The 25,615-nt window shown below is 36.7% G+C and overlaps 1 protein-coding gene across 1 annotated transcript in view; it reads right to left on the reverse strand.

Moving 5' to 3' along the window:
- The window catches only part of Gabrr3 (gamma-aminobutyric acid type A receptor subunit rho3), a 44,771-nt gene extending 19,561 nt beyond the window's left edge, over nucleotides 1-25,210 (reverse strand). Inside the window, exons 1-6 of the mRNA XM_026411067.2 lie at nucleotides 25,086-25,210; nucleotides 16,016-16,128; nucleotides 8,988-9,055; nucleotides 6,866-7,089; nucleotides 3,066-3,148; nucleotides 1,654-1,794 (exon numbers count right to left, since the gene is read on the reverse strand). Of these exons, the coding sequence (XP_026266852.2) occupies nucleotides 1,654-1,794; nucleotides 3,066-3,148; nucleotides 6,866-7,089; nucleotides 8,988-9,055; nucleotides 16,016-16,128; nucleotides 25,086-25,210 (754 nt within the window). The remainder of the gene's footprint in view (nucleotides 1-1,653; nucleotides 1,795-3,065; nucleotides 3,149-6,865; nucleotides 7,090-8,987; nucleotides 9,056-16,015; nucleotides 16,129-25,085) is intronic.
- Between the last annotated feature and the right edge of the window lie 405 nt (nucleotides 25,211-25,615).

Consider the following 25,615-nt stretch of genomic DNA (forward strand, 5'->3'; position numbering starts at 1 on the left):
AAGTGAGGACCCTGTGGTTCAGCTGTAAAATGTAAACTAAGATTCCATAACTATATTTCTAGCTCTTCTAACCAGAGTTTTTCTGTATAGATGATTTGAGAGTAGTGGGTACAGTTGATGGTTGTAAATGATAGAAATGAAAAAAAAGTGTCATTCTGTTTTCTAAATATGATTAGGGATCTAATCTGGTAGGAAAAAAAAAGTGTCAAAAATATTTTTGATGAAGCTTATATATTTAGACAGGATACTAATCTGGGAAAGACACTTGAGTTTGACTTTCAGGAGACCTTGTTAAAAAATTCATAGATAAATATGAGTCAGAATTATCACATATTTGTGAACTGAAATAAATGTCTAAATATGATCTTTCTGAAACCTTGGGAATAGTTTTGATGAAGGGAACTCAGTTATGATTATTAATTTAATATTTGAATACAACTTCCAAAATGCTTTACTCTTGTATCTTTTCTGACCCTTAGAATCCATTTTAATCCTTCTCATTAAAATGTGTACATATTAGCAAAATGAAAAAATACAAAGTGCTAAAATAAAATTAAAAAATCTCCCCAATCTATACCCACTCCTCAGACATATCTTTGATTAAATCTGTAGACATTTAAAATGCACACATATACAAGCACACACATGTGCTTAATCCTTTCTTCAATAACAAACATGAGAATGCATTACATGTATATAGTCTTTTGTAAAACGCTTTTTGAATTTTTAAAAATTGATTATGAATAATTCTCCATCTCATGCCATGTACAACTGCACATTCAACCCTAATTCTATTGTTTCTCAATTTTCTGAGGAACCAAAATTCTATTTCTTGAATGTTAAGAATTTTTAATTTATTTTAAAACACTTCAAAGCATCTTTGTAAGAAGTAAAATTTCCAGTGTAAGTAGTTTGAATTTTGACAGACTCCAAAACATGACCAGAAGGAAAAAAAAAAATCAACTAGTGTTGAGCCTACCTGGCAAGGCTCAAAAGGTTAACAAGTACAAATAGAGGGATAGTAGAGTCAATGGAGTATCTTGGTGGGGCTGGGGGGGGAGTTAGAATATGGAAGTGAAATTTAACCTTTTCTTTTAAAGAGAAGAGCTGGATTATATTTGTGGATACTTTTGCTTCAAATCTTAAGAAATATCATTACCATTATTATATATGTTATATCTATATCTATCTACACAGTGCAGGAAATAATATAAATGGATTTTTATACTTTATATATAACACATTTTTAGCATGAAATATTGCAATATTCTATTCACTGTTTTGACATTGGGTGAGGTCAGAGCAGCAGGCAGGAGGTAGTCCATGTTGAGAAGCTTGAATCCGGTTTTAAATGTGATGAAAAACACTGAAGTTTTTGAGCAGGAAAGAACTATGATCTTTATGTTTCAAAAGATCTCTCTGCTGTACTGAGAATAGAATGGAGGTGGCAGAGAGGAAGCAAGGCATGAGGTTAGAGGTGTCTGAATGAGGGGTGAGAAATGGTGTATTAGAACAGTAGAGGCAGTCAGCTGGGTGATATTTTTGGCCAAATAGCACATTTGCTTAGATTCAGGTTTCTTCATATGTTGTGGTACTTAGCAAAGAATAGGGGCTCAATAAATGCTGATGAATTGGTCACATAAAATGCTGTACCTGTGCTGCTATAGAAAGCTAATCCACTGGATGCGCTGAACTCCTCAATGAAGAACTGAGAAAGGGAAATATGCCCTTCAGTATTTAAGGACTTGTTCCCATATCTCCAGTAGAGCATCAGATCCTCCTCACTGTAGGCATCTGAAACAAGACAATACCATTCCTGTAACTGCAAAAAGCTCTTAGAAGTTACGAGAGGCCTATAATCATGTTTTGGTTACACGAGTGCCTGGTCCAATGACATATATATTTTAGGTGTAGACAAGCATTTGCTAATAGACTGATCATATCCACTCCTCTAAAAAGAAGAAAGAATCCTTGAAAAATTACAACTTGATGAATAGTAGTGTGTGGAAGCTTGTCTGATGCCCACAAGCTTGTCTGGTTAAAACTCTCCAAATAGCTGCTCCCCCATTAGGTGCCTTCTCTCACAAAATGAAGCCAGGTGTCACCTCAGAGAGACGCCATAGCATTGCTTCACAATGTCAGGGTTGATCCAGGATCTCATGATTTTTTAATTCTGCACCTCTCATGGATGAAATTCTAAAATGAGCAGGGCCCAGTGGTACACGCCTGTAACACCAGCGGCTCAGGAAGCTGAGGCAGGAGAATTGCAAGTTCAAAACCAGCCTCAGCAACTTGGCCCTAAGAAACTCAGTGAGACCCTGTCTCTAGAAAAATATAAAAAAGGGTTGAAGATGTGGCTCAGTGATTAAGCACCCCTAGGTTCGATTCCTGGTACCATTAAAAAAAAGAAATTAAAAAATAAACATAGCCTATAAGAAATTTTCTTCTAGAATCACATTTTGTTATAGAAAGTTTTCTAATAGATCTGGGAAAGAATGTATATGTAGAAGACATACATTGTCTATCCCAGTATTTTGGTCACATTATGAAAAATTGCAGTCAATTTTTAAGATGTCTTATCAAAAATAGCTGTTGGGTCAAAGTAAATGACAAGGAGCTGGATAAGCATTCCTTTTACAGAACTTTGATTAGAGGTCTACGTCTAGAGTGGGGTTTTCCTGGGGAAATCCGTACACTTAATGGAGGATTGTGACTAGATTTAAGAATAAAATTCCAGAGCTTTCCAGATGTGGAAAGTGTGTGTCATCCTACATAAAAATGTTAGAAGAATATACCTTTTTAGGAAGCTTATAACCATGTGGAAACCGCAACAAACAAGTAATGATGAAAGCATTTTTTTCCTCTGAATCTTCTCATTTGAAAGATAAACTGCCATCATTGCTAGTAAAAGCAAAAGCAAAAACAAAACAAAACAAAATTCCCACCACTTTGTAAAAACACACCAAGATGTTTAAACGCTTGCTAAGACCATAATTATTTCTGTGCAAGCATGTGATGTTGTGTTCAGATGATATGGACTCACTGTATCAGGAAATAAGACTTACAGCTTTCCAGTTCAAGAGAACAATTTTGAGTGTCAAGAGGAAACCTGCTGAAATCCATTAAGCACATGGCCGAAACTGTTATCCTATAAAAGGAATGAGAAAAAGAGAACTGCAGATCATTTAACCATATGGTCAAATTAGCACGCAACATTGAAGCTTCCTTATTGTTCGCCTGTTTTGTGTGCCTTTCAAGAATAATGGAAAATGGGCGTTACTATCTTTTGTCCAAATAATGCACAAGGAAGCAAACCAGGAGGATGGATGATAATTGCTTAAGACATGGATTGATGAGTGTGTTCCCACTCTCACAACTGCTTCTGATTTCATCATCTCCTGGTCATCCCCCTCAGTGTTTTCTGGTGCTGATGTTTTCAGAAAAATACACTTCAAAGTGAGACATTTCTAAATAGATTTAAATATTTTCTGCTCTTTGAAAGACCAAAACTTAAGTAGTCTCTAGTCGTAAAGGGTTGGAATAGTAAGTAATAAAAAATCTACAGGTAAAGGTTTCCTTCACAAAGCAAATGTAGTTGAGGACATTCTCTTTCCAGCAGTGAGGGGGAAAGCCTGGAGCATGTTTAGTCATAGATCTATGTGCACAATGCATAATTCAGGTGCTATTAAGCAAAAAGGCTTGCATGCTGATGAGGTTTATATTTTTTCAATTTTTGTATCCTCCTAGATTTTCCTGGCTTCAGGCAGAGGCTGCTGTACTATGATCTTGCCTCAAAGTAGAAACTTTGCTACCCAGAATAGCAGATCAGAGGTTCATAAAGGCCTCCAAGCAAGTCTGCAAAAAAAAAAAAAAAAAAAAAAAAACAAAGGGCAACAGATGCTCCTACCCAGGGTGCTCCTGAGATAATCAGAGGAGTAGAATTATTTTATCTTCTGTGGCTGAATTCTACTGTCAAAGTCATACACCAAAACACCAAGCTAGGGAAGAGCTGGACAGCTTTATGTAAGTGAAATACATTCATTCTGGTGCATTCCCAGTGTTTTAAAGCTGGAAGGGACCCGGGAGGTCTTCCCGTCCATCTCCTACATAGTACACATAAAGAAATTAATGAGCAAGGATTTAAAGTGGCTAGGCAATGTCAGAACCAAGCCTGGAACCAGGTAATAGGACTCTGAGCTTGGATTGGCTCTGTTCTTGGCTGGAAGAGCTGTGCCAACAACAATTTTGAATCTTCCTGAGTTTGGGAATATCCAAGACCACCCTCAAGGTCAACCACTCATTAGACTCACAGAACTCAACAAAGTTCTTGTACTCATGGTTCCCTTTACTACGACCAAAGAATTAAAATAAACAACAGGAAATGAGCACAGGGCAAGGTCCAGGGGAAATCAGGAGCAAGTTTCCAGTTGTTCTCTTCTAGTGGAGTCATGTAGACAGGTCTTCATTCCCTCAGCAATGGTGTGAGACAAACCAGGGAAGGTCATCTGAGCCTGTGTCTATTATGGTTTGGATACTAGGTGTTTCCCCAATTATGTTAATGCAGTCAAGTTCAGAGGTGAAAAGATTGAATTGTGAGAGCTGTAACCTAATCAATCCATCCTAGTTTGAATGGACTAACTGGGTGGTAACTGTAGGCAGCTGGGGAACTATAGAACGGAGGGGAAGGGTCACAGGGGATGTACACTGGAAGGAATCATCTTTCCTGCAGCCCTTTCCCCCTGCTCTTTCTGCTTCCTGGCCACTGTGCCTGGAGCAGCCCTCCTCAGCAGGCCCTTCCTCTATATAATGTTCTGCCTCACCTTGGGCCCAGAGCAATGGAGTCGGCTCACCATGGACTGAACTGAGCCAAATAGCCTTTTCCTCCTCTAAGTCATTCTTGTCTGGTATTTTGGTCACAGTGATGCTAAATGACTAATACAGTGTCCATAGTTTTAATTGAGAGTTGGTCATAGAGCCATGGTTGACTACCTACATGGCTGACTTTAGTCTCTAGCCCTCCAGGGGATACACAGATACCATATATCCTCAGAACCCCCACAAGTCACATTGTGAATGTAGGATTATCTGACTTGACCCACAGACTACAGCTAAACAAAAAAAATACTTTTATCCGGTAGAATATTCCAAGGGATTAGAGATTACCTTGCAGGAGACAGTCAAGAGCCAAATCTTTTTTTTAGAATATGAAAGGTAAGAAAAATCCAGTGAGTTAATCATTTACCAGTCGTCCCCTCATCAAAACAAATTAAGACACTTGATTCTTTGACCAAATATTGTTGTTCTGCCTTCAATTTCTAGTGAGAACTGACTTTAATATTTTTGAGTCTTTTTTTTTTTTTTCGGTTCTAGGGATTGAACTCAGGGGTGCTTTACCACTGAGCCATATTCCCAGCCCTTTTTGTTTTATTTTGAGACAGGGTCTCAGCGCATTGCTTAGGGCTTCATTAAGTTGCTGAGGCTGGGTTTGAACTTGTGATCTTCCTGCCTCAGCCTCCCAAATGGCTGGGATCACAGGCATGTGATCATAGGCATGAACCGCTGTGCCCAGCTTTTTTAAGTCTTCTGTTATTCCTGATTTAAAAGTCCCATCGAAAATAGTACTTTTCATTAATTTCACTTAGAAAAACATTGACAACCTTTATAAAATGGCAAGCAACAGTTCCTTTGTACAAGATTTTTTAATAGGCAAGAGAACCTATAATAGTTTTCTGTTGCTACTGTATGAAATTAAAACACACTTGGTGGTTTAAAACAATAGAAATTTATTCTGTCACACTTCTTGAGGCCAGAAGTCTGAGGTCAGTACCACTAGGCCAAAATTAAGGTATCAGAAAATTCTTGTTCCCTTAGAAGTTCTGGGGGAGAAATCCATTCATCTAACAACTTCTGGGAGCCATCTGTATTCCCTGGCTGTGGTCATCTTGTTTGCGGCTTTCCTGAGTCTATCAACTTTTCTCCGCCTTTCTATTTTAAAGATACTTATGGTTGCATTCAAGTGCCAACCAGACAATCCAGGATAATCTTCCTGTTTTAAGATATTTAATTTAATCACATCTACAAGGTTTTTTTTTTTTTTTTTTTTTTTTTTTTTTTTTTTTTTTTTTTTGTGTGTGTGTGTGTGTGTGTGTTTTGCCATAAAAGGTAACCTTCACAGGTTCCAGAAATAAAGAGATGGATATCTTTTAGGATGTCACTTTTCCAGACTACTACAGAAACTTCTGAGACTTCTAGGACTTTTAAAAAAATTGAATGGCACAGGTTTACTAAACATTTTTAGAATACGTCACTCAGTATGTAGAGGACTCATTTAGTTAAAAAACATATGGAACATTAAAGGTGGAGAGCTATGAATACATAGTATTAGAACAAAAAAAGAGGAAACTAAAGTAAATAAAAAAGAGGAAAAGGAAATAAACAAATTAATACTAACTTGGATGATGACTATGCCTTCTTGTGAAAAATGAAGAACACAGTCAATTACTTAGCTAGCTCGAGATTCAAACACCGTTTGGTGTAGAGAGGTGGGGTGAAGCTGGTGAAGAGAAATAGCAGATTTGCATACCTAGAAAATTGTAAACCAGATTTTTAAGTATTTCTAAAGGTCAGTTTCAGTCTATTTGTACAATCAACATATACCCATATACCCGGAATGGCTATAGTTAGAATAGGAAACTGATCTTTTAAAATCTGGGTGTTAGAACCAGAGAACATGGCACCTTCTCTTGTGCCTCATCACCATTAAACCGACAGCAGTGTGGTTAGTGTAATCAGAAGTGAGGCCCACCAGCTTCCGTGTAGATGCCTGTGGTCCAGGGAAGCAAAGGCAACTGAGAGCCCTCCTTACCTGACACTAAAGAGGACGTTTCCATCAGGGTCGATGCGCAGCATGAAGTTCTCCACAGTCGTATCATGGATGAAGGATCTTTTAGAATGGACGAAAAAGATGTCAGGCACCCAAATCTTTTTGATCAATCTGTGGTCAAAGGTCATGCTTTTATTTGTTTTGCTAGGAAAGGAGAGCCTCTCATCTTTCCAGTAATGCCTGAGGTAAAAAGTCATTGTAAAGTCCTAGGCAGAGAGAAAAGGAGACCAATCAAAACCAGTAGAAATGGGGCTCAGGATCAATACTCTTGGTTCCAGGAGTGATTGCCATGGGTGTTGATGACTTGTAGGCGACTGACATATATTGTATTTTCAGGTAGGTTTAGGATGAAACTAATGAGCTTGTTTTGTGAGCTTCTCCTTCACATGGACTTCAGTGAATGCTGAGAGTTCCTGGAGTGATAGAGTATTCATGCTGGGAAGGGAAACCATGTTATCAATGGGAAGCAATTTTATGTGAGCATTCTGACTAATCCCCTGAATAGACTGAAAATGAAAGGGAACTGAAACTTCAATATTTTGTCTATTATTTTATTGTGATTTCGTATTTTGTTTATTATTTTATTGCTTATTCTAAATATCCACTTTTCAAATTGTTTTAGTATTCCTAATTTTGTGTTATTTCTGATAAAGCAGATCTCCCAAATTGAATAAACTATAGTCGTGCAAAAACCTGGGTACAGTCTCTATTAGAGCTAGTGGAAAGCAAGTTATCAGAGGTCCTGGGACAAAGACTGGCTGAATTCAGGGAAAAGCATGGCCTGGTTTCCAGGGCCAATGAGAGGGAACAGCCTCCATCTAAAGACATTTAAAATGAAATTTCTTAATACTTAAGGTCCAGGAGGATCAACATTAAAATGCAAACTATGTGCAAAGCATAGCTAGAAGCTGCATCTTACTACATACTAGGGTACCTGGTGGAGACCTTGTCATACACTTGCACTTGCTAGAAACAAAAGAAATGCACCAATGGTGGAAAAGGCAGTGGAACTGAGGAGAAATAAATGAAATGGAAAGTATGATTCAGATATAAGGAAGTCCAGAAATTAGGTGAGAATAGAGAAATGGACGCTGAAGGTTTACAACTATAAATATTTCTTCATTTAGCATAGATAAGTAAACAAAAAGGGGCTAAACAAAACCCTGAGACTACATTAACACACAAACAGAAGAGGAAAAGGAGTGTAGGCCTGTGCATGGAAGTTAGCCGCCAAGTCAGGAGGGTTCTTGGAGTAAAACCCTGAAAACTATATAAACAAAAATGGCTCTTGTCATTATGTAGATAAGGAAGATAATTCTTGTCCTTATGTAGATAAGGAAGGTAATTCTAAGTTGGGAATAGGGAAAATAAAATGGAAAAATTACAGTAGAGGATATTAAAACACTAAAAATGGCTAAAATGAGAAAACCAGGAGTAAGGGAGGCAAAGATTTAAAAAGTAAGCCTGCCAAGTGGTGTAGGAGACAGAGAGAGGCTACAGGGAAGGTGGTTGAGATTAGCAAGTGATCTGTGTCAAGTTTTAGAGACAGTGGTGGGTAGAGAGTACTCCATGAAAATAATATGGTTGTTTCATTTTAAAATAAAATTGTGATAATCTCTTCTGTATTTCTAGGAAATACAAGGAAATAGAAGCACTTTTCTTAATTTTTAGTTTCCTGAGTCAAAAAATCCTCTGTTGTTTACAGATAAGCAAAATTAATATCAGTTGAAACTTCTGGAAGCAGCGTATGAAGCTTGATTCAGTAGTCTTTCTATGGGTAAACTCACACCTTTGTGATGACATAGTGCACATACATTGTGGTTATCCTTCTAATAAATTGCTCCAAGTTCATATTATATAACTAAATACATTATGATGTTCTGCAGTGCCTCACTGCTGAAAAACTACTAGAAGGAAAAAGAAGAGTAGGAAAGGAATGGGAATTGTAATCAAAGGCAGAAAGAACTGAGTAGAAGTGGACAAAATAACTACAACCCTATTATTATTGAGCAGAGTAGGAAAGATTAATGTATGTATAACTCAAATGATTTATTAAAACACCAATGATTTTGCTACTATTGATATCATACTTTCAGAAACTTACCATGTTAACTTCTGAAATGCTGTCAATGCTTTCAACCTGGACATCTATACCTACTGGCACTGGGGACCCTACAGAAAAAACAATGGGTAAAATGTTGAGAAATGCATGTCAATCATTTTGGAAACTGTCAAAACAGAGAGTGTGCGTTGTTTATATGTTGCAAATGAACAACATTATTTTTTGAGTTTCTTGAAACAAAAATTTTTCCCATTTTCTATTGAATGAATTACTATACATTCGATTATAACAGTAAAAGCATACGAGTAAACAAATGTTATTCCAATAATCCTTTGTCATTTGCTTGGGAACCTCTCAGTATTTTTCTTTTGTAGTATAGAAGTGATGTCCCCAGTTCTATTTTTCATTTTATTTATTTATTTATCTATTTATTTATTTATTGCTAGTAGTGGAAAGGTTGATGTTTTGAAAACATATGAAAAATTATGCATTTTATAAGGTCATGGTCATATATTACAACCAGGGAGTATCATAGAGTAACTGACTCTGGGCAGTGTTGAAGTGTTTTCTCTCCTTCTGAAAAACTCAGCCTCTTTTACTTGTACAGTGGTTGGCAAACTAGAAGCACACAGATGGCAGTGCCAAGCTATGCATAGACACCGTGGATTCAGACACATCGATCCCTTCACAGATCATCAGCAACAAAAGGCTGCACCTGGGGAGAAGAAGACATCCTTGGAATGCATTTGAAGAGACTATACCAAAAGTCAGAACTGCAGCAATTATGTACAGGGAACTGCTGAGACTTGGTTGCAGTGGGATCACCTAGCGTCAGGTTCATGGGCCCAGAAAGACTGAAGGATAACACAGTCCAGACTGGGTGATACTCTGGCATTAATTAACTTTCTGTGTGAGGGAACACTGATGCTAATAGCTTTATCATTTAGGTTTAAGTATGAAATTTGATGCATATATATGTTAACACAATTTTTATACTTAAACATATAATCTTCATATACTTTGTTTTTGTAATGACCTACTGTCAACCTTATTGCCTATATAGTCTTGAGTTAAAAAACACTTTAAATAATTGATGAAAAATACAAATCCTGCATAGAGAAATCCCAGCTAGCTGTTTTAGTCAATGTTCTGGGATTTGGAGAAATCAAGCAGAGGGGTTGGAGGGGAAGGGAGGGGGCATGGGATTATAAATGATGGCCAAATGTGATGATCATTATTATCCAAAGTACATGTATGAAGACACAAATTGGTGTGAATATACTTTGTATACAACCATAGATATGAAAAATTGTGCTCTATATGTGTAATAAGAATTGTAATGCATTTTTCTCTCATATATAAATAATAAAAAAATAGAAATCAGGCCTAAGAAACTTTCTTACTAGGCTAAATAATACTTGGAAGTGCTACATGTGATGTATGAATCCATAAATTCAATGGCCTTTTAAATACATACCACTGTGTAAAACAAGCTGTCTTGCTAGTTTATGTCACTCTTCTGTGACTCCCCTAGTAATTGACTAATGTTACCTTCACTATATGGACACTATATTTGCTTTTTTGTTTTATATATCCATAAAACCACTATCATTCCTCACTTAGAAGGGTTTCAGCATGCCAGCCACTTCTCTGCCACTGAAATCTCTTCTTGCCTCTACCTTCAGGAATACCTTACTTGCATCTTAACCTCCAACTTCTTCTTGCTAGATTGAATCAATCATTTCTTATAATATGAGTGGTAACTCTAAATAATGTTGTTTACTTGTCAGTTTGGATTGAGTATTAACTTGGAAACAGTTGAATATTATTCCTGTATAGGATTCAGATTTGGTGGCTTTTTTTTTACCTTTTTAATCAAATTAGTAGAGTATCAGAATAAAAATTCATAAAAATATCTTGTCTCTGGCTCTGCTTGGTATTTCATAGTAAGTAAATCTTCCCACTAATTCTAATACTCCAAGGGAATGAAATATTTGGAAAGGTCTTAGAAAGCAGCAGCATGACCTAGATAAAGATCCAGCACTGAAGCCACATAGACTTGAATTTGAACCTAGCTCCACTATTGTTATGTGATATATAGTAAGTGACATCTCTAAGCTTGGTTTCCTCACCTATAAAACCTGAGGAGTAATGATCACTGTAGAATCTCATCTGAGGCCTCTCTCTGTGCTTCTCGACCCTACCATGAGCTGAGTAGCTTTCCTTTACTGAGCCCCTCCCCCAGTATGAGTTGCCGAACCTCTGGCCCAGAGTAATGGAGTTGGCCCTCTATGACCTGAGACCTCTGAAATCAAGAGCTCCAAATAATCTTTTCATCCTCTAAGTTTTTCTTGTCAGATGCTTTGGTCACAGCCACAAGAAAGATGATAAAAGCACTGCTGATGACTATTTATGCAAACGGGGAACAATGTTTGAGCTGCCTTCAAGGACACAGACAAGCCTGTGTGGGTGAAGCATTGGGTCCTTGGGGTTGTTGGAAGGCTGGTTTGACAGTGGAGCTAAGGCATGGCTTGTCCATTAGAGATGAGTTCCTAAATAGTTTATTCTTTCCTCCCTCCAGATTTACACTGTTCTCCTGGGGAAGAATTCTGGGGCAGATGCATGTCCTCAGAACTGCCTGCCCTCATTTATATCTCCCATGAGCTCCATGTCCAGTGACAACTCACTTCTTGGTCTAAGATCTATGCTCTGGCTCCCTGAGGACCAAATGGAGGGTCGGGGGATGTGAAGGCCAGAGGCAGAAACACAGAACTTTGGATCCACATAAAATTCCCAAGATCCTTCCTTTTACAGGTATGCAGCTGAGTGAAGAGAGAAAGTGGCAGTAAAAGATGTATTAAAATGAGGTTTGTAGCCAAATAAGCCTAAGCTAAACAAAACTTCTGTGAATCCCTTAATACTGCAGATATCAGTTTTACTAATCTGTAAAATAGGGAAAAATATATACCTTATATGCCTGTTGTTGTGAGACTCCATGAAGAAATGCATGTCAATTCCTTAGCATCCTCATCCAAATGGCTTAAACAACTTTTCACTCTTAGATCAGTGATAAATGTAACAGCATTAATAATGATAATTTTATAAGCAGTTTTATTAAGCCTATATGTAAAATATAATAAAAATGAAAAAATATCAAGTTTTCTGATTCTGACATTGCTTGCCTGGGATCACTAACTAGGTACACACACATTTATAAACCTTTTTATATACATAAAGCTATAAAATCAATCTGTTTCTTTTTATGCAGGCTGGAATAACGCAGGTTAAATACATCTCATTTGCATGGTTCATTTAAAATACATTATGTCACGTATTATCTCATGTTATTATAGCAACATTTTTAGCTCCACTTGGCATATGAGGGACCTTATACTAAGAGGCCACCTACAACTCTGCCTGAAACCAAAGCTGGTTAATGGCAGGGATATTACCAAGTCCTTCTGACTCTCAGTCCTCTTACGTGACAGGCAGAGACCGTACAGGCAGCTTTTAATGTTTGCTTTTGTTTCAACTCAGTAGCCAATATCTAGAGATTGCATTGATTTCACTTTGAGGAAACAAAGAAATCGTCATCTATAAGACTAAAACAGAAACCCTTAGTTATGGGAGATGTAATGGGTAGGGAAAACATAAATAAAGAAAATGAGCTGCAATTTATAACCCAAGTTAAACAAAAAGCTCCCCTAAATTTATATCCTCCTGTTTCCACATAATGAGTCAATTAATCTTCTAATGCTTTATAAAAGTAAAAAAAAAAACACTGCAGCAGCAGCTGGTTTTGATGTTAAAGCTAATTAGGAAAACACATTAAGGCAGGGGAAGTGCTGAAGTTACATTTAGATCAAGAGGGAAGAAGTATGTTCATGTGTTGGTGTAATGGACAAGTATAAAGAAAGAGAAGAGAAATTGAAGATCATCTTTTATATCCTGCAGTCTGATTTCCCCATGGAAGGCAATCATATGGGAACATGGAAATGGGTCACTGGTATAAGGAGCCGTTAAGAGGAACAGAGGCAAGAGAAAGTCAAGAACTATATTTCACAGAGCTTCTAGACTGACGCTTCTGACCAAAATTATGAATTTTTTTTTATGCCTGAACTGACTGAATACATAAGCCATTTGAGCATCATTTAGCCCCAGTCTATGATTGTCAGAAAAATTTCTTAATTGTCAGATGATTTGCCACCTGTCCCTAAGTAGCAGATTTCAATTGCATTTTTAATAACCTTGCAAAGTAGCCTTAGGAAAAGAATATTTCAAAAATACATTATCACTTAAAAATATCTTAACAGATCAAACAAAGGGGAACTTTAGGGTTAATTTTATGTTGCTCTGTGGGCTGGGGATGATATAGGTGATGGAGAGTAAAGGCATATGTTTTGAGATAATAGTGGTGGTTAGGCATTTAATAATCTCTAGCAGCAGGTCTCAAACTGTCAAGCATAGGTCAATCACCAGGGGATCCTGTTACAATGCTAGTTTTGATTCAGGAGTCCTGAATTGGGGCCTGAGCTTCTGCACTTAGGAGAACTCCCCAGTGATTCTGCAGCTGATCCTTGTACCAGTCTGAGAGAGGTGTCTGTGGGCTGCTTATTTCAAGGTTCACATTCAAGGACAGTGATTCTGTCACTGACTCTGACTTTCAGCGGCCTAAAGTAATCCCTTCAGAAACTCTTTCCTCTAGAATAGAAAGTAATTTGACTGAGGAACTTAACCTGTTAGGAATTAGGGCAGCTTTTGGAATTGGCGTTTCCACCGTGTCGAGCTTCCAGCTGTGGCGCCTGAGACAGTTGCAACCATTCCCGTGCCACTGGCGCCCTCTAGTGGCTAATGAGACCAGTAGCCGGCAAGTGTAACTGGGTTTCTGGCCTCTAAGAGGTGATGATAGAAGAAATATTTCACAAAGTTTTCGTAAAATCATACAGACCAAGGAAGAGAACACCTGAATGGTGGTTATAGGGCATAGTATACAAACTTTGGGAAAATTTGATGGGGTGAGAAACAGTCCATTGAGAACAGTGGAAAATTCAAATATCTTTGGAATTTGGGAAAGATGATATATTTAAGAAATAGTGAAGGAGAGAAAGAGAGGCAGAGGGAGACCGATAAGGGAAGGAAGGAGGAAGGGAGGGGGAAGAGATATAGATACAGATATAGATATAGATAGAGATAGAGAGATAGAGATACTAGGAGGAAAGAAAATGAACACAGTTCTAAGTTTGTGAGTTTCAAGTCCTATACAATCTTAAATTAGGATTTAATAAGTGTCAGAAACAACCAGAAAACAAAAAACAAAAAAATTAAACTCACTAACATTTAATGTGATGCTGGTAATCTAATGCAGTGGTTCTCAAAATGTGATTCACATACCAGCAGAATCAGCCTCATCAAGAAAATTTTTAGAAATTTTTAGAAATGCAAATTGTTGGAGTCACCCCATTCCAGTGCTTCAGAAGTGCTGTGGGTGGGGCATGGTAAGGACCCTTCATGTGATTCAGATGTTCAGGAAAGTTTGAGTCTCCAATGTAAGGAGTTAAGATCAAGTTCTTAGTGTTGCAACCCAATGGATTCCAGAAAATTAAAAAAAAAATCAAAACATGACAAAATAGCCCTCAACATACAACTACCTAACATACTTAAAAAAAATTCCTGTTAACAAATTATGTATGGAGGGCATTTACATGCCTGTTGGCCATAAACACAATATGACAGGAGGATGAAATGTCCTCCACCCCACTTGAATGGTGAGTTGTTAGTTATTCATCAAAAGTTATTCTGTTTTATAGCCAGAGGACCTTGCTTCTCCCCCTCATCTACACTGCTCTAGCTGCAGATTTCCAGGAGTCTGGAAAGTTGTCAGTTCAGGAATTTTTGGAGTGGAGTCTCCAAAGGGGTCAATGAAAAGGGAATCAGTTGGGTTCCGAGAGTTCATTTTAACTGGTTGATTTCACCACACCCTGCACTTTACTGGAAAACTTGGTGCCCTCAGTGATGTGGAAGAATCTGAAGGGAATACACTTTGATCCAAGCACACACCTCTCCCAGGGCCTCCTCCCATTCCCCTGACTTGTCATGCATCTTTTCTACCACTTACTACTTCCATGGTCTTGAGCAAATCTCCCAAACTCTCTAAGCCACAGTTTCCACACTGGATTATTAAGAGTTATGATAGTGCCTATTCCATAGGATCACTGTGACAGTGAAGTAACAGTGCATTTCAGGGCTTAACACACTACCTAATTTTTTTTTGGTTATCAATTTTAATCATTAAAAGTGACAAACAGCAACAATAGTTCAGCAAAATTGGTTCATAGGGAGCCATGGCATTTGATATACTATAGTTCTTCCATGAAAGTCAGGCATTCTAGCTCATAAGAATATTGAACAAGATTTCATAATTAACATCATGTTATTGAATTTATACATCGTGAATAAAGAAGTAAGCTGGTATTGAGGCAAGACATATGGTGGCATGTGATTGTAATCTCAGCCACTTGGGAGACTGAGACAGGGGGATTGCAAGTTCAAGGCCAGCCTCATCATCTCAGCAAGGCCTTAAGCAACTTAGTGAGAACCTGTCTCAAAATAAAAATAAAGAAAGAAAGAAAGAAAAAGGGCTAGTTGTATAGCTCAGTGGTAAAGCTCCTGGCTTCAATCCCCAGTACCCTTCTCCCCCCAACCCCCCAAACTGAAACTGAACAACAAATATACCATTTATGGTAACTTTGAAATATTTTTTATAATCCTATTATTTTGAGAAAAGTAATAAATGTATGATTAGTAATTCTCATTATTACTATCATTAATGTTATTAATGATAATAAATTACACAGTAAGTTCTAGACTATGATTTCCAACCCATTTTAATGACCTGTGTCGATTTCATTCAAGTTAAAATGGATAAATTTCTAATTGTTCTCATTCAGAAGAAGTTATTGTAAGTTTTTTTAACTGATGGTCTTATGTTTGACCTTAATTGCTTCTAATTTTTAACTCCATTTTAGCAGTACAATGAGTTTTAACATGAGTTTTATAAAGATAATACTCACCTCCAAATCCAGGTCTTATTGCAAAATCATGGTCCTCTATGTGGAGAAGTTGCTTATATTTCAGGGGCCTCACTTTGGTACTGTCATCCTTCCTCATTCTAGCTTCTTGTTTGCTGTCCCACCCCAAAAGAAAAATAATACTTTTGAGATATACATGCTTTTGAATTTCGTGGGGGTACTAGAGCTTGAACTCAGGGGTTTTACTTTACTGCTGAGCTACAACCCCTAGTCCTTTTTATTTTTTCTTTTGAGACAGGGTCTTGCTAAGTTGCAGAGGTTCTCACTAAGTTTCTGAGGCTGGTCTGGAACTTGAGATGCTCTTGCCTCTACCTCTCAAGTCACTGGGATCATAATGGTGTACCACTTTGTCTGGCTAACTTCTGGATATTTTTGTTTATGTTATCCATCTGTGCTCAACATAGCCTGTTCTGAAATAATTACATAAAATCTCATTTCCTGAGTTCATATTATGCAAATAGCAATATTTACTCTTTATTATGTAAGGATGGAGCAGGTATGATAAACCAAATTTTGGAGCACTCGAAATGACACAGTGAGTATAGATTTCATGTCCAAATAGGCAACATTTCTCACAATCTGGTTGATAGTCTTGGGATATCTCAATTACTTGGGTGAAGGTGGTCAAAATTCACATTCACATATTCATGGACCCCCATCCCAGAACAACTAAATCGGTTTTCATGGAAACAACCAAGTCACTACATAATTTTGGGGATTACTGAAGTTGAACAGTCTCTGTATTAAAACAGTGGAAAAAAAAAAGCATTGCAAAATTGTAAACTGATGAGAAAAATGTTTTACAAAGACAAAATAAAAAGAAAATTTGGGAGCAGGCTGAAATACTGGCAGAATGACTTGCAGAGGTTCTAGGACACAGGGATGGCAATGCTTGGACCCACGCAAGCCAAACTGTGAAGGATGTAAAGTGTATTTTTAACCATAGTTCTCTAGGGCAAAGGCAAGGTGACGATGGCCTCTCTGAAAGTGTCCTGATGTGGGAACAAAGTCCTGTCTCCCTGGGTCTGTGAACTTGGGCACACTGCTGGATTCTCAGACTCACTTTTGCCCTGAGATACCTGCTTCCCAGCGTCATTGTGAGTGTGGAGGCAGTGTCTGGGAGAGCCCAGCTCCTTTGTGAGCTGCAGTCTTCTTGTGCAGGAGACCCTCCTCAGATTCCCCTTCTAGAAAAATATCATGGTGGTCTGCAGCCACAGTAAGGCAAGACTCTCATGGGACTTCTGGGTGAATCTAGTTACTCTGAATTCCCAATATCCATCTGGATAAACAAATATCTTCTTTAAGCAATCGAGGTCAATTTTAACTCTAGACTGTTGGAGGCAATGTATTTATTTATTTATTTTGGGGGGTACTGAGGATTTAAATTTTTTTTTTTTGTGCCTGTAATTGAAACCAGGGTGTTCAACACTGAGCTATACCCCCAGCCCTTTTTATTTTTATTTACAGACAAGGTCTTGCTAAGTTGTTGAGGCTGGCCTCAAACTTGGAATCCTCCTGCCTCAGCCTCCTGAAAGGCTGGAATTCCAGGCCTGCGCCACCATGCCCAGCTGGAGACAATTTTCTAACTCAGTAAAATTACTTTGATGGGGGAGAATTTCAGTTTGTGAGCAGTTGAAGAGATGTGTCTGGGCATGTGTTCTCCTGAGATCATCCAGTGTGGTCTTTCAATGGGGCAATTTCTGGAAATCTCTGAGGTCAACAGACATACTTTTTCTAATGATAGGAATAAAGAAACTGGGAGGAAAAAAATCTGATGTTGGTAGAAGGCATTAAGTTTGACTCTAAATATGTCAAGACATTTTATCTTATGAATAATGGAACACATAGAACTATTTGTTTCAAGAAGCTAAACTAGAAAAAATCTTCTAGGGAGCTAAAATGAACTATTTATTTAAAAAGTAATAGCAGCTAGGTTTTATTAAATGCCTACTATGTTCAAGGCGTCATGGCAGATGTTTTGTAAATATTATCTTCTTTGGCATGCATCCAAAACATCTGGTTTCCTGGGCCTGATGCCCACAGTTTCTGATTCAATAGCTTTTGAATATGAGAATTTGCATTATAACAATTTCTCAGGAGAGCCACTGCCCTAGAAAATAGTGGACATTTAATAAAAGCTACTTATTTGCTATTATTTTAAGAAAAATGGAAATGTAACATTGTCAACTTAAAAAAATTACTCCTTTGCTAATAATATTTTAATAATACTATTAAATGACATGTCACTAATGTACTTTTTATAAAACTTATCTCTCCATGAGATTGAAAAGGATAAATTTTAATTAAGAATTCCAAGAACACTGAACACATAGACTGTTGTGAAATGCTGTCTTGGCAACACTTGAAAACACAGGCATCTGTTTTTGACCTAAGGGCTCTTCTTACATGTTCCATATTTATCTATTTTTACCATTTTTTAAATCTCATCTATTTCCCAAAAAGGAATTTGGTGCTTGTATACCTACCCTCTAAAGGAATTTTGGAGATTACCTGCTTCTCCACATATACTTAAATAGACCTCTTCAGTTTTTCTGTCATAAGTTTTAAAATTACTTAAATATTTATGAATAAGAGAAAACTTATATTCATCATTTAAATGTAGCCAATGAATTTGAACTACTTAAAAATATATAAGCAAATTCTTATTTAAAATATTAGAAATTTTATAGTGTTTCTATAATTAGTGATTACTCTTTCTTTTCTTCAAACTTGTCTTTCCATCTTATTTCCCCCGTAGAAATTTATTTATGTATGTATGTACGTATGTAAATGCCAGAGATTGAACAAAGGGGACTTTATGAAACCCAGGGCACTTTATCACTGAGTCACACCCTCAGCCCCAAGTCCCCCTTTTTGAGACAGGGTCTCACTAAGTTGCTTAGAGCCTCCCTAAGTTTATGAGGATGGCTTTGAACTTGAGATCCTTCTGCTTCTGCCTTCTGATCTGCTGGAATTATAGGTATGTGTCATTGTACCCGGCTTCTCCATAGAATTTTAACCACCCTATAATATGTCTTCTCAAGAAAACTGTGTGTAGATTGAAATTAGCTTTTTGTTTTATTTTGTTTTCTATAACCATCAAAAACAAAGCAAAGCATGGCTGAAGTAAATATTGATTCTTATTAAAATTAAGAATGAAATTTTAGTGGAAACACATTTGTTTATGGAATGATGGTATATTTTTCCTAATTCTTTTATGTATAAGTGAATAGATGTTACTTATTGCTAGAATGAAACTGGGTTTATCAAGAATTTTGTTTCTATTTTTTATTTTTAATAGATGAAATGTTGAAAACATTTGTTCATATATAAGTATATGGAATTTAATATTTTTAATGTTGTCTTAGCAATGTAACAATTATTTAAATTTCTTCTGACATGTTTTTCAAATTCACATTGTATTATATATCAACAGTCATTTTTAATGGGTTTTAACTAACAAATTAATTAGGTTCTTTCTCTCTAGTTTTGTTGAAAGCAAAAAAATAGTAAATCATCTAGTTTGGAAAAGGATGTATCATACAGTCATCCCTTTACATTTTGGGTGGGGGGAATGTCTCTTTGTTCCCAGGAAGTTATTACACCCTGGGGCCATGCACAGAGTAGGATCTAGGAAGAGAGAGAGGTACACTTTAACTTTTTCAAGTTGGACAGAGTAATCACTGAAGACAGCTGAGTTTTCAGGTGGAGTTTTAGCAAAAAGGTCAAAAGAAAGTTAAACTGTTTAAAAACTATGCATGTCCACCAGTCTCTCAGGTAGCCTGCATGTTCCCATAGAGATAAACCTCAGGAATATAGATGCCTGGTTTAAAGGCCTCTGGATTATCAAAATACATTAAAAAGTTAATGAAATAAAGAAAGAAACAAAACAAAAAAGAAGCAAATACGTTTACTGAACAGCAAATATTTATTTCTGTTACTTATATGTGCAGAGCATAAGGTTCAGCCCAGAACTTTCTAGTCTTATTCCAGGTATGCAATATTTTAAACCATTCTGTGTACCTTCTGGCCTCTTCCCCATTCTAGAAGAAATGACTTCAGTTTTCATAGTTACTGAGAGAAAGCTATTGAATAACTTCTGTCTGAAAAAAAGGCTCTTCCAGAAGTCCTGATGGGATCAAACAAAGAAATCTCAATTGATGGAAGACGGGTACACCAGCATTCTTAGTCTTTGCCTTAGCCCACAAAGTGCTGTGAACATTGTTAGAGAGAGGTGTACATCTTGGTAATAGTTGACCAAGGACTTTGACTTAGGACTTAGTCTGAAGTCTCAGGGGAACTAAGAAAGTCTTTGAAGAAGACATACTAGGGAAAGATTTTTAAAGTACTGGAATTGGTTGACAGAAAACAAAAACACCTAACTCATTCTGATGCTTTAGACTCTCATTAATGAAAGGAAAAAAAATCTCATATTAATTGAGTCACACTTTGTTGGATGCTTTACAGAACTGTTTTCCCAAGAGTTTGGAGACCTGTATATTTGATTAGTCCACTAGAATCAGAACTTAAAAACAACTAGGCCTCACATGAATAGACTATTTACCCAAGGGAGGTTGTAATTAACAAGTATATTTAAAAGTTTAATTGAAAGGGTTAACAGTGAGACACCAATTAAAACTACAACTACTATTTTATTCTTACTAATGCATAGAAGACAAAAAATAGTGTTAGTGCCCTATACTGATAAGGATATGATGAAATGGGAGTATTTAAACCTTGAAGGTGGGAGAATAATTATTGGAAAACTCTTTTAGAATTTAATCTCAGGAGCCATAAAGATATTTTATATGCTTTGACTCAGTAATTCAATTCCAGAAAATTATAATTTTTATTAGTAGAGGAAATAAAAACATGAGTGCAAATATTTATTGCTGTTACTTATAGCAGTGCAAAGCTGAAAATAAATGTTCAATACTGAAGGAATTAATTCTCATTCTTTAATTCCAATTAGTAATATGAAGTGTTGAAAAATATTAGAGTATCAATGAAACAATGAGGAAAATGCTTAATTTAAGAAAATATAAAATACTTTCTATGCTGTAACTTTAACCAGGTATATGAATTAGGATTGAAACTCAATTTAGAAAAGAGAAGCATAATGGAGATTATTTTGGTACTTTTCCATGCAAAAACCCATTACTGTTATAGTGTTATTTGTGTAATGATTTATAAATGATGTAGACCAAGTTGGACCTTCTCTCTAGAATTGCTTACCTTATCACTCTTCTTGTCATTCTAGAAGCATGTCTTATTGTTAACATGGTTATTTTTTCTCACTTTGATATGAACCAGTGCACACTGAAGCGCAGTTTATTGTTCCAAGCATATAGGCAAACTTTAAAATAATTTTATAGACATTATTTTTCTTTAGAAAAATACAAAATATAACAAAAAAGTTTATTAGAGTGATAGATGCAAATCCAAGGAATAAAGTAAAAGTAGTGGGAAAATCAGTTGGTTCAATGTTTGATTAAGAAAATCTTCATAATTATGGATCCAATGTTTATTTCCAGGCCCCTGATGCTTGTGAGGTGCCTTAGAGAGGACATGGCACATTAAATAGAGTGACACTTGTGGCCTTATGTAAGGACTCCTGAACACCTGAATTCTGAGAATGCATACTTGACTTTATTCAATAGTCCATTTTTTAATGCAGATGAACGTTTCTGTGAAAGAGCCAACCATGAAAAATGCTCCAGTTGAAACACAGCGGTTCCTATATCTCCCTTAGGTCTCTGTCAGCACACAAGTTCAGTGGTGAGGCCTCAGTTTCCTTATTTGCAAAATGAGAAAATTGGACCAGATTAAGAGCTAGTCTGCAGACATATTTTGGATATCTCCCATGATGTATTAAATTGGAAAATCTCATATGAAAACTGGGACTCCTGTTTCCTTTGAAAAATCAGAATATCTGGTAACACTGTGCTCAGATTCTCTTATAAGAGGAGGCTGAACCTGATGAGACACACCTCAGAAGAGCATATATCCTGCAATCGGAGTTTCTACTTCTCTCTTCAGTCTTACTTGCTTGCAGTTGCATTTGAATTTGCAATCTCTAGGTCCTTACTGACTTTTACAGTGGGCTTAGGGAGATATTGATAGTTGTTTAACAAGTGGCTCTCCAGGTTTAAAAAAGCCTTGATTTGTAGTATTTATTTATATCAAGTGAATTTTGTTTTATTTCCATGAAGTAGAATACTTCCACAAGTTACTGAACTTCAAGACAGAGATTGTCCCTATTATAGTACATACATAACAATAGGGTACGGAATACTATGGACTAGCATATTATAGACTAATCCAGTATGGCATAAGATGATATGGTATGGCATATTGAAGTAATTCTACCATAGAGATATTCTAAGCCTAAATAATCTCAAGACCTTAGACGATAGGCAAATTTAGTAAAGTAATTAGGAAGTGGTGAGTTAAATATTTGCCTTTGAATTAAAAATAACTTATTTAATTATAAATTTGTACAACTTAATTTTTAATAATTTTTTTAACAGCATACAAATTTTATGAAAATTTATCAAGCTTGGTGGCACAGATTCTAGTGCTCTGCTGATTATTCTTAAGGCCAGGGTCAGTGTGTCATTTCCATGGTATCATCAACCCCCAACGCAGCACTTTCATGTGAAGGTCACTCAATAAGATTGTTGAAAGAAAGACTAAGTATTCAATGAGTCTATATATCTCCTCCTTTTTGCATTACTAGGGAGCCAGATTTTCTCCTCAGGCAAAAGAGGGACATTTTCGTTTGCCAAAACTTTCTTTGTTCACGTTCTCCCCTGCTTTGTTTTTAAGAAATAAAGGACATTTTTGAAGCAAAGATTTTAAAAGAAATCTTTAGATTAAGAAAAGTGAATGTTCATATAACAAATAAGGTCATATTCCCAATGAAAATAGTTAATAACAAAGCACTTAAGGGCTAGATTGCATGAAAGTAGGTTCAAGATGATGTGTATAAATTCAAAGTGAGGGATAAAAATGCACTACATAATTTTCAAAGGAAGACCATGACTTCCTTTCATGTTCACTCTGTTAGTTCTTTTGCATTATGAAGGGGTAGATTATTAATTCATTCATTTCTTATTTGTTGGTGATCAGGTTGGATATTGGGGAAAAACCCTCGCATAATAAATCTTGGGCTCTTTTCTCTAAAAACTACCCTGTATAGTAATTTATGTATTTTTTGTCAAATGCTTTAGAATTTGCACAAGAGATCCTGAGTGACAGCTCAGAAATTGGCTGGCTGAATTATTCACTAAGGGAAAGTGCCTGGTTTCATTCTAAGTGGCTACTTCTGGTTTACTCGGTCCCCAGTGCCCTACAGGATTTTTCTTTGAAGAACAAAAGAAGCAGATATAAATTTTAATGAATTGTATTCTAGTTTGTGGCTCACAGGGGCATTTCATTCAGGATATAAAGAAGCGAAAACAAACATGTTAGACCTCTTGTAGCAGAAACCTGGAGGGGGGTGGTTCCTCTGGAGGAAATCTGGCTTGCATAGTCTGTAAAATTTTCTCTTCCTTTTAATGGGATCTAAAACGAGGCACTTAACAGAAGAGAAAAATTTCCACCCTGCCACAGAGAATTTATGTTCCCTTACTGTCCTTAAAAGACACCTAAAAAGGACAGTGGGCAGATTTTTCTGCAGAGACACTGCGTTCAATACCGTCCTTAGTTTCTGCCATTGACAGTGGGCCACGACAGTGGATTAGCTTCTACAACAAATTTTCTTCTTGTCTAAACATTTACTCTGCAGATTGGACAAATCCCCCACAGTTTAAATGGCGCATGATATTTAAGCAGTCTTCATTTATTTTAAAAATAGATAAAATATACTACATGAATTGTGTAAGTAATCTGGAAAAAAACCCACATAAGTTTGGTGGTAGAATACTATAGTTCCCAAATATTTTCTTTTCTAATTGCCCCCAGAGAAGGCTCTGAAGTGGTTAAACTGTACAAGACCTTACCTCATTTCAAATCGGGAGTCTGGGAGAATGGAAGGAAAATGTGGGAGGAAGGCCTTGATTTTTAAGAGCAGAGCAAGAAGTCAGGACTCTAGTCACTCTTCCCTTTCAATGTTGGTCCATTAAAATTTCAGAAGACAAATGTTACAATCCTGTATTCTCCTTCTTAATCTTCTGGTGAATATTTTTTATAAATATTCAAGGTGTGAGAGCAATCTGGCTGAAACCTTTGTCACTTCATTGACTGCCAGAATTGACTGGAGGATATTACTCCTCTTCTTCCCTCACTTTCTCCTTTTGGGTCTTTTTTCAAAATTTTGTAAAAAGGGGAGACCTTCCCAAAGACATTCCTTGTTTTTTAAGCATGTATGGGTAATAGAGTGACCAATATTTTCAGGTGCCAATCGGAAGGGATTCTTGGAACTGTAGTGCTAAAATCTGCAAAGTCACAGCAAGTAGTGAGTGATGGGTTGGTCACCGGAACAGATAAGTACCTTCCTCACCATATATCCAGAAAACTCTTGGAGTTATTTATGGCAAAATAACAATGGTGATGTGTTGATATTTGGGAGGGTATTTTTAATGTGTGGGAACTATTCTCCAAAGACAACACATGGCCTTAATGCCTTTTGATACTATCTCAATATATGATTCTATATGATAGTACTTGACATTAAAAGAAGTTGCCACTTAGACTATTTTCTACTAAAAAAAATCTGAAGAAACATTAAATGTCATTATTAATAATAAATGTATTACTCATGGAAGAAATACGTTTTCTGAAAGAGGATCCCTACATGAACCATTTAATGATATTCTCCAAAAATTGGTTAAAAATAAGCATACAAACTCTAGCAGAGATGCAGGATTTTTCTCTTTCTGATGTCCACCAGGGGGTACTTATTTTGATGAGTGAATGCTATTTTCAGAGATAGACACTGCCACAAAGATGTATTTCCATTAGAGATATGTTTCTGGATTTCCAATAGGCCTGAAGCAGCTGATAAGAAAAAACAGAAAATACTTGCATGGACTAAACTGTGGAGTCTTACCGGGTGTGTTTCACTGAAGTGGAGCACCGGTGGGAGGTCTTCTTGGTGTGAGAAGTAGCAAAAGCATTTGATATTAATGTGATCCAGATGCAGGTGAAGAAGATCAACTGGGAAGCTAGGACCATCTCTTCCAGAAGAAAGGAATGCAGGTGGATGCAGCTAGTATTGTTATTGAGATTTCTTCTTCATGTATCTTTAAAAAAATAGATAGCATGCCAAGTTAAAAAAAAAGAAAAGAAAAGGAGCCACTGCCTTCAATACTGCCCTAGTTTCAGTAGATTAGATAGAGTCACATCATTTACAGGCTCATGTCTGCCTAGATCATCTGAAATTTAAAGAAAACAAGGCAGATTTTTCATTTTCGGTTTACAACCTTGAGTCCCTCTTTGCAGGGAGGGTTCTTAGTGAGATGCTTTATCCCTTCCCTATTCAATAAACTCTGGGCTGCAGTCCTGGGTAGACAAAGAAGTGAGGTTAGGCATTAATCCTCTTAATCCAATGCAATATCATTTGAATAAATTTAATGACTC

Source organism: Urocitellus parryii, chromosome 2 (assembly GCF_045843805.1).
Source record: "Urocitellus parryii isolate mUroPar1 chromosome 2, mUroPar1.hap1, whole genome shotgun sequence".
NCBI classification, from domain to species: domain Eukaryota; kingdom Metazoa; phylum Chordata; class Mammalia; order Rodentia; family Sciuridae; genus Urocitellus; species Urocitellus parryii.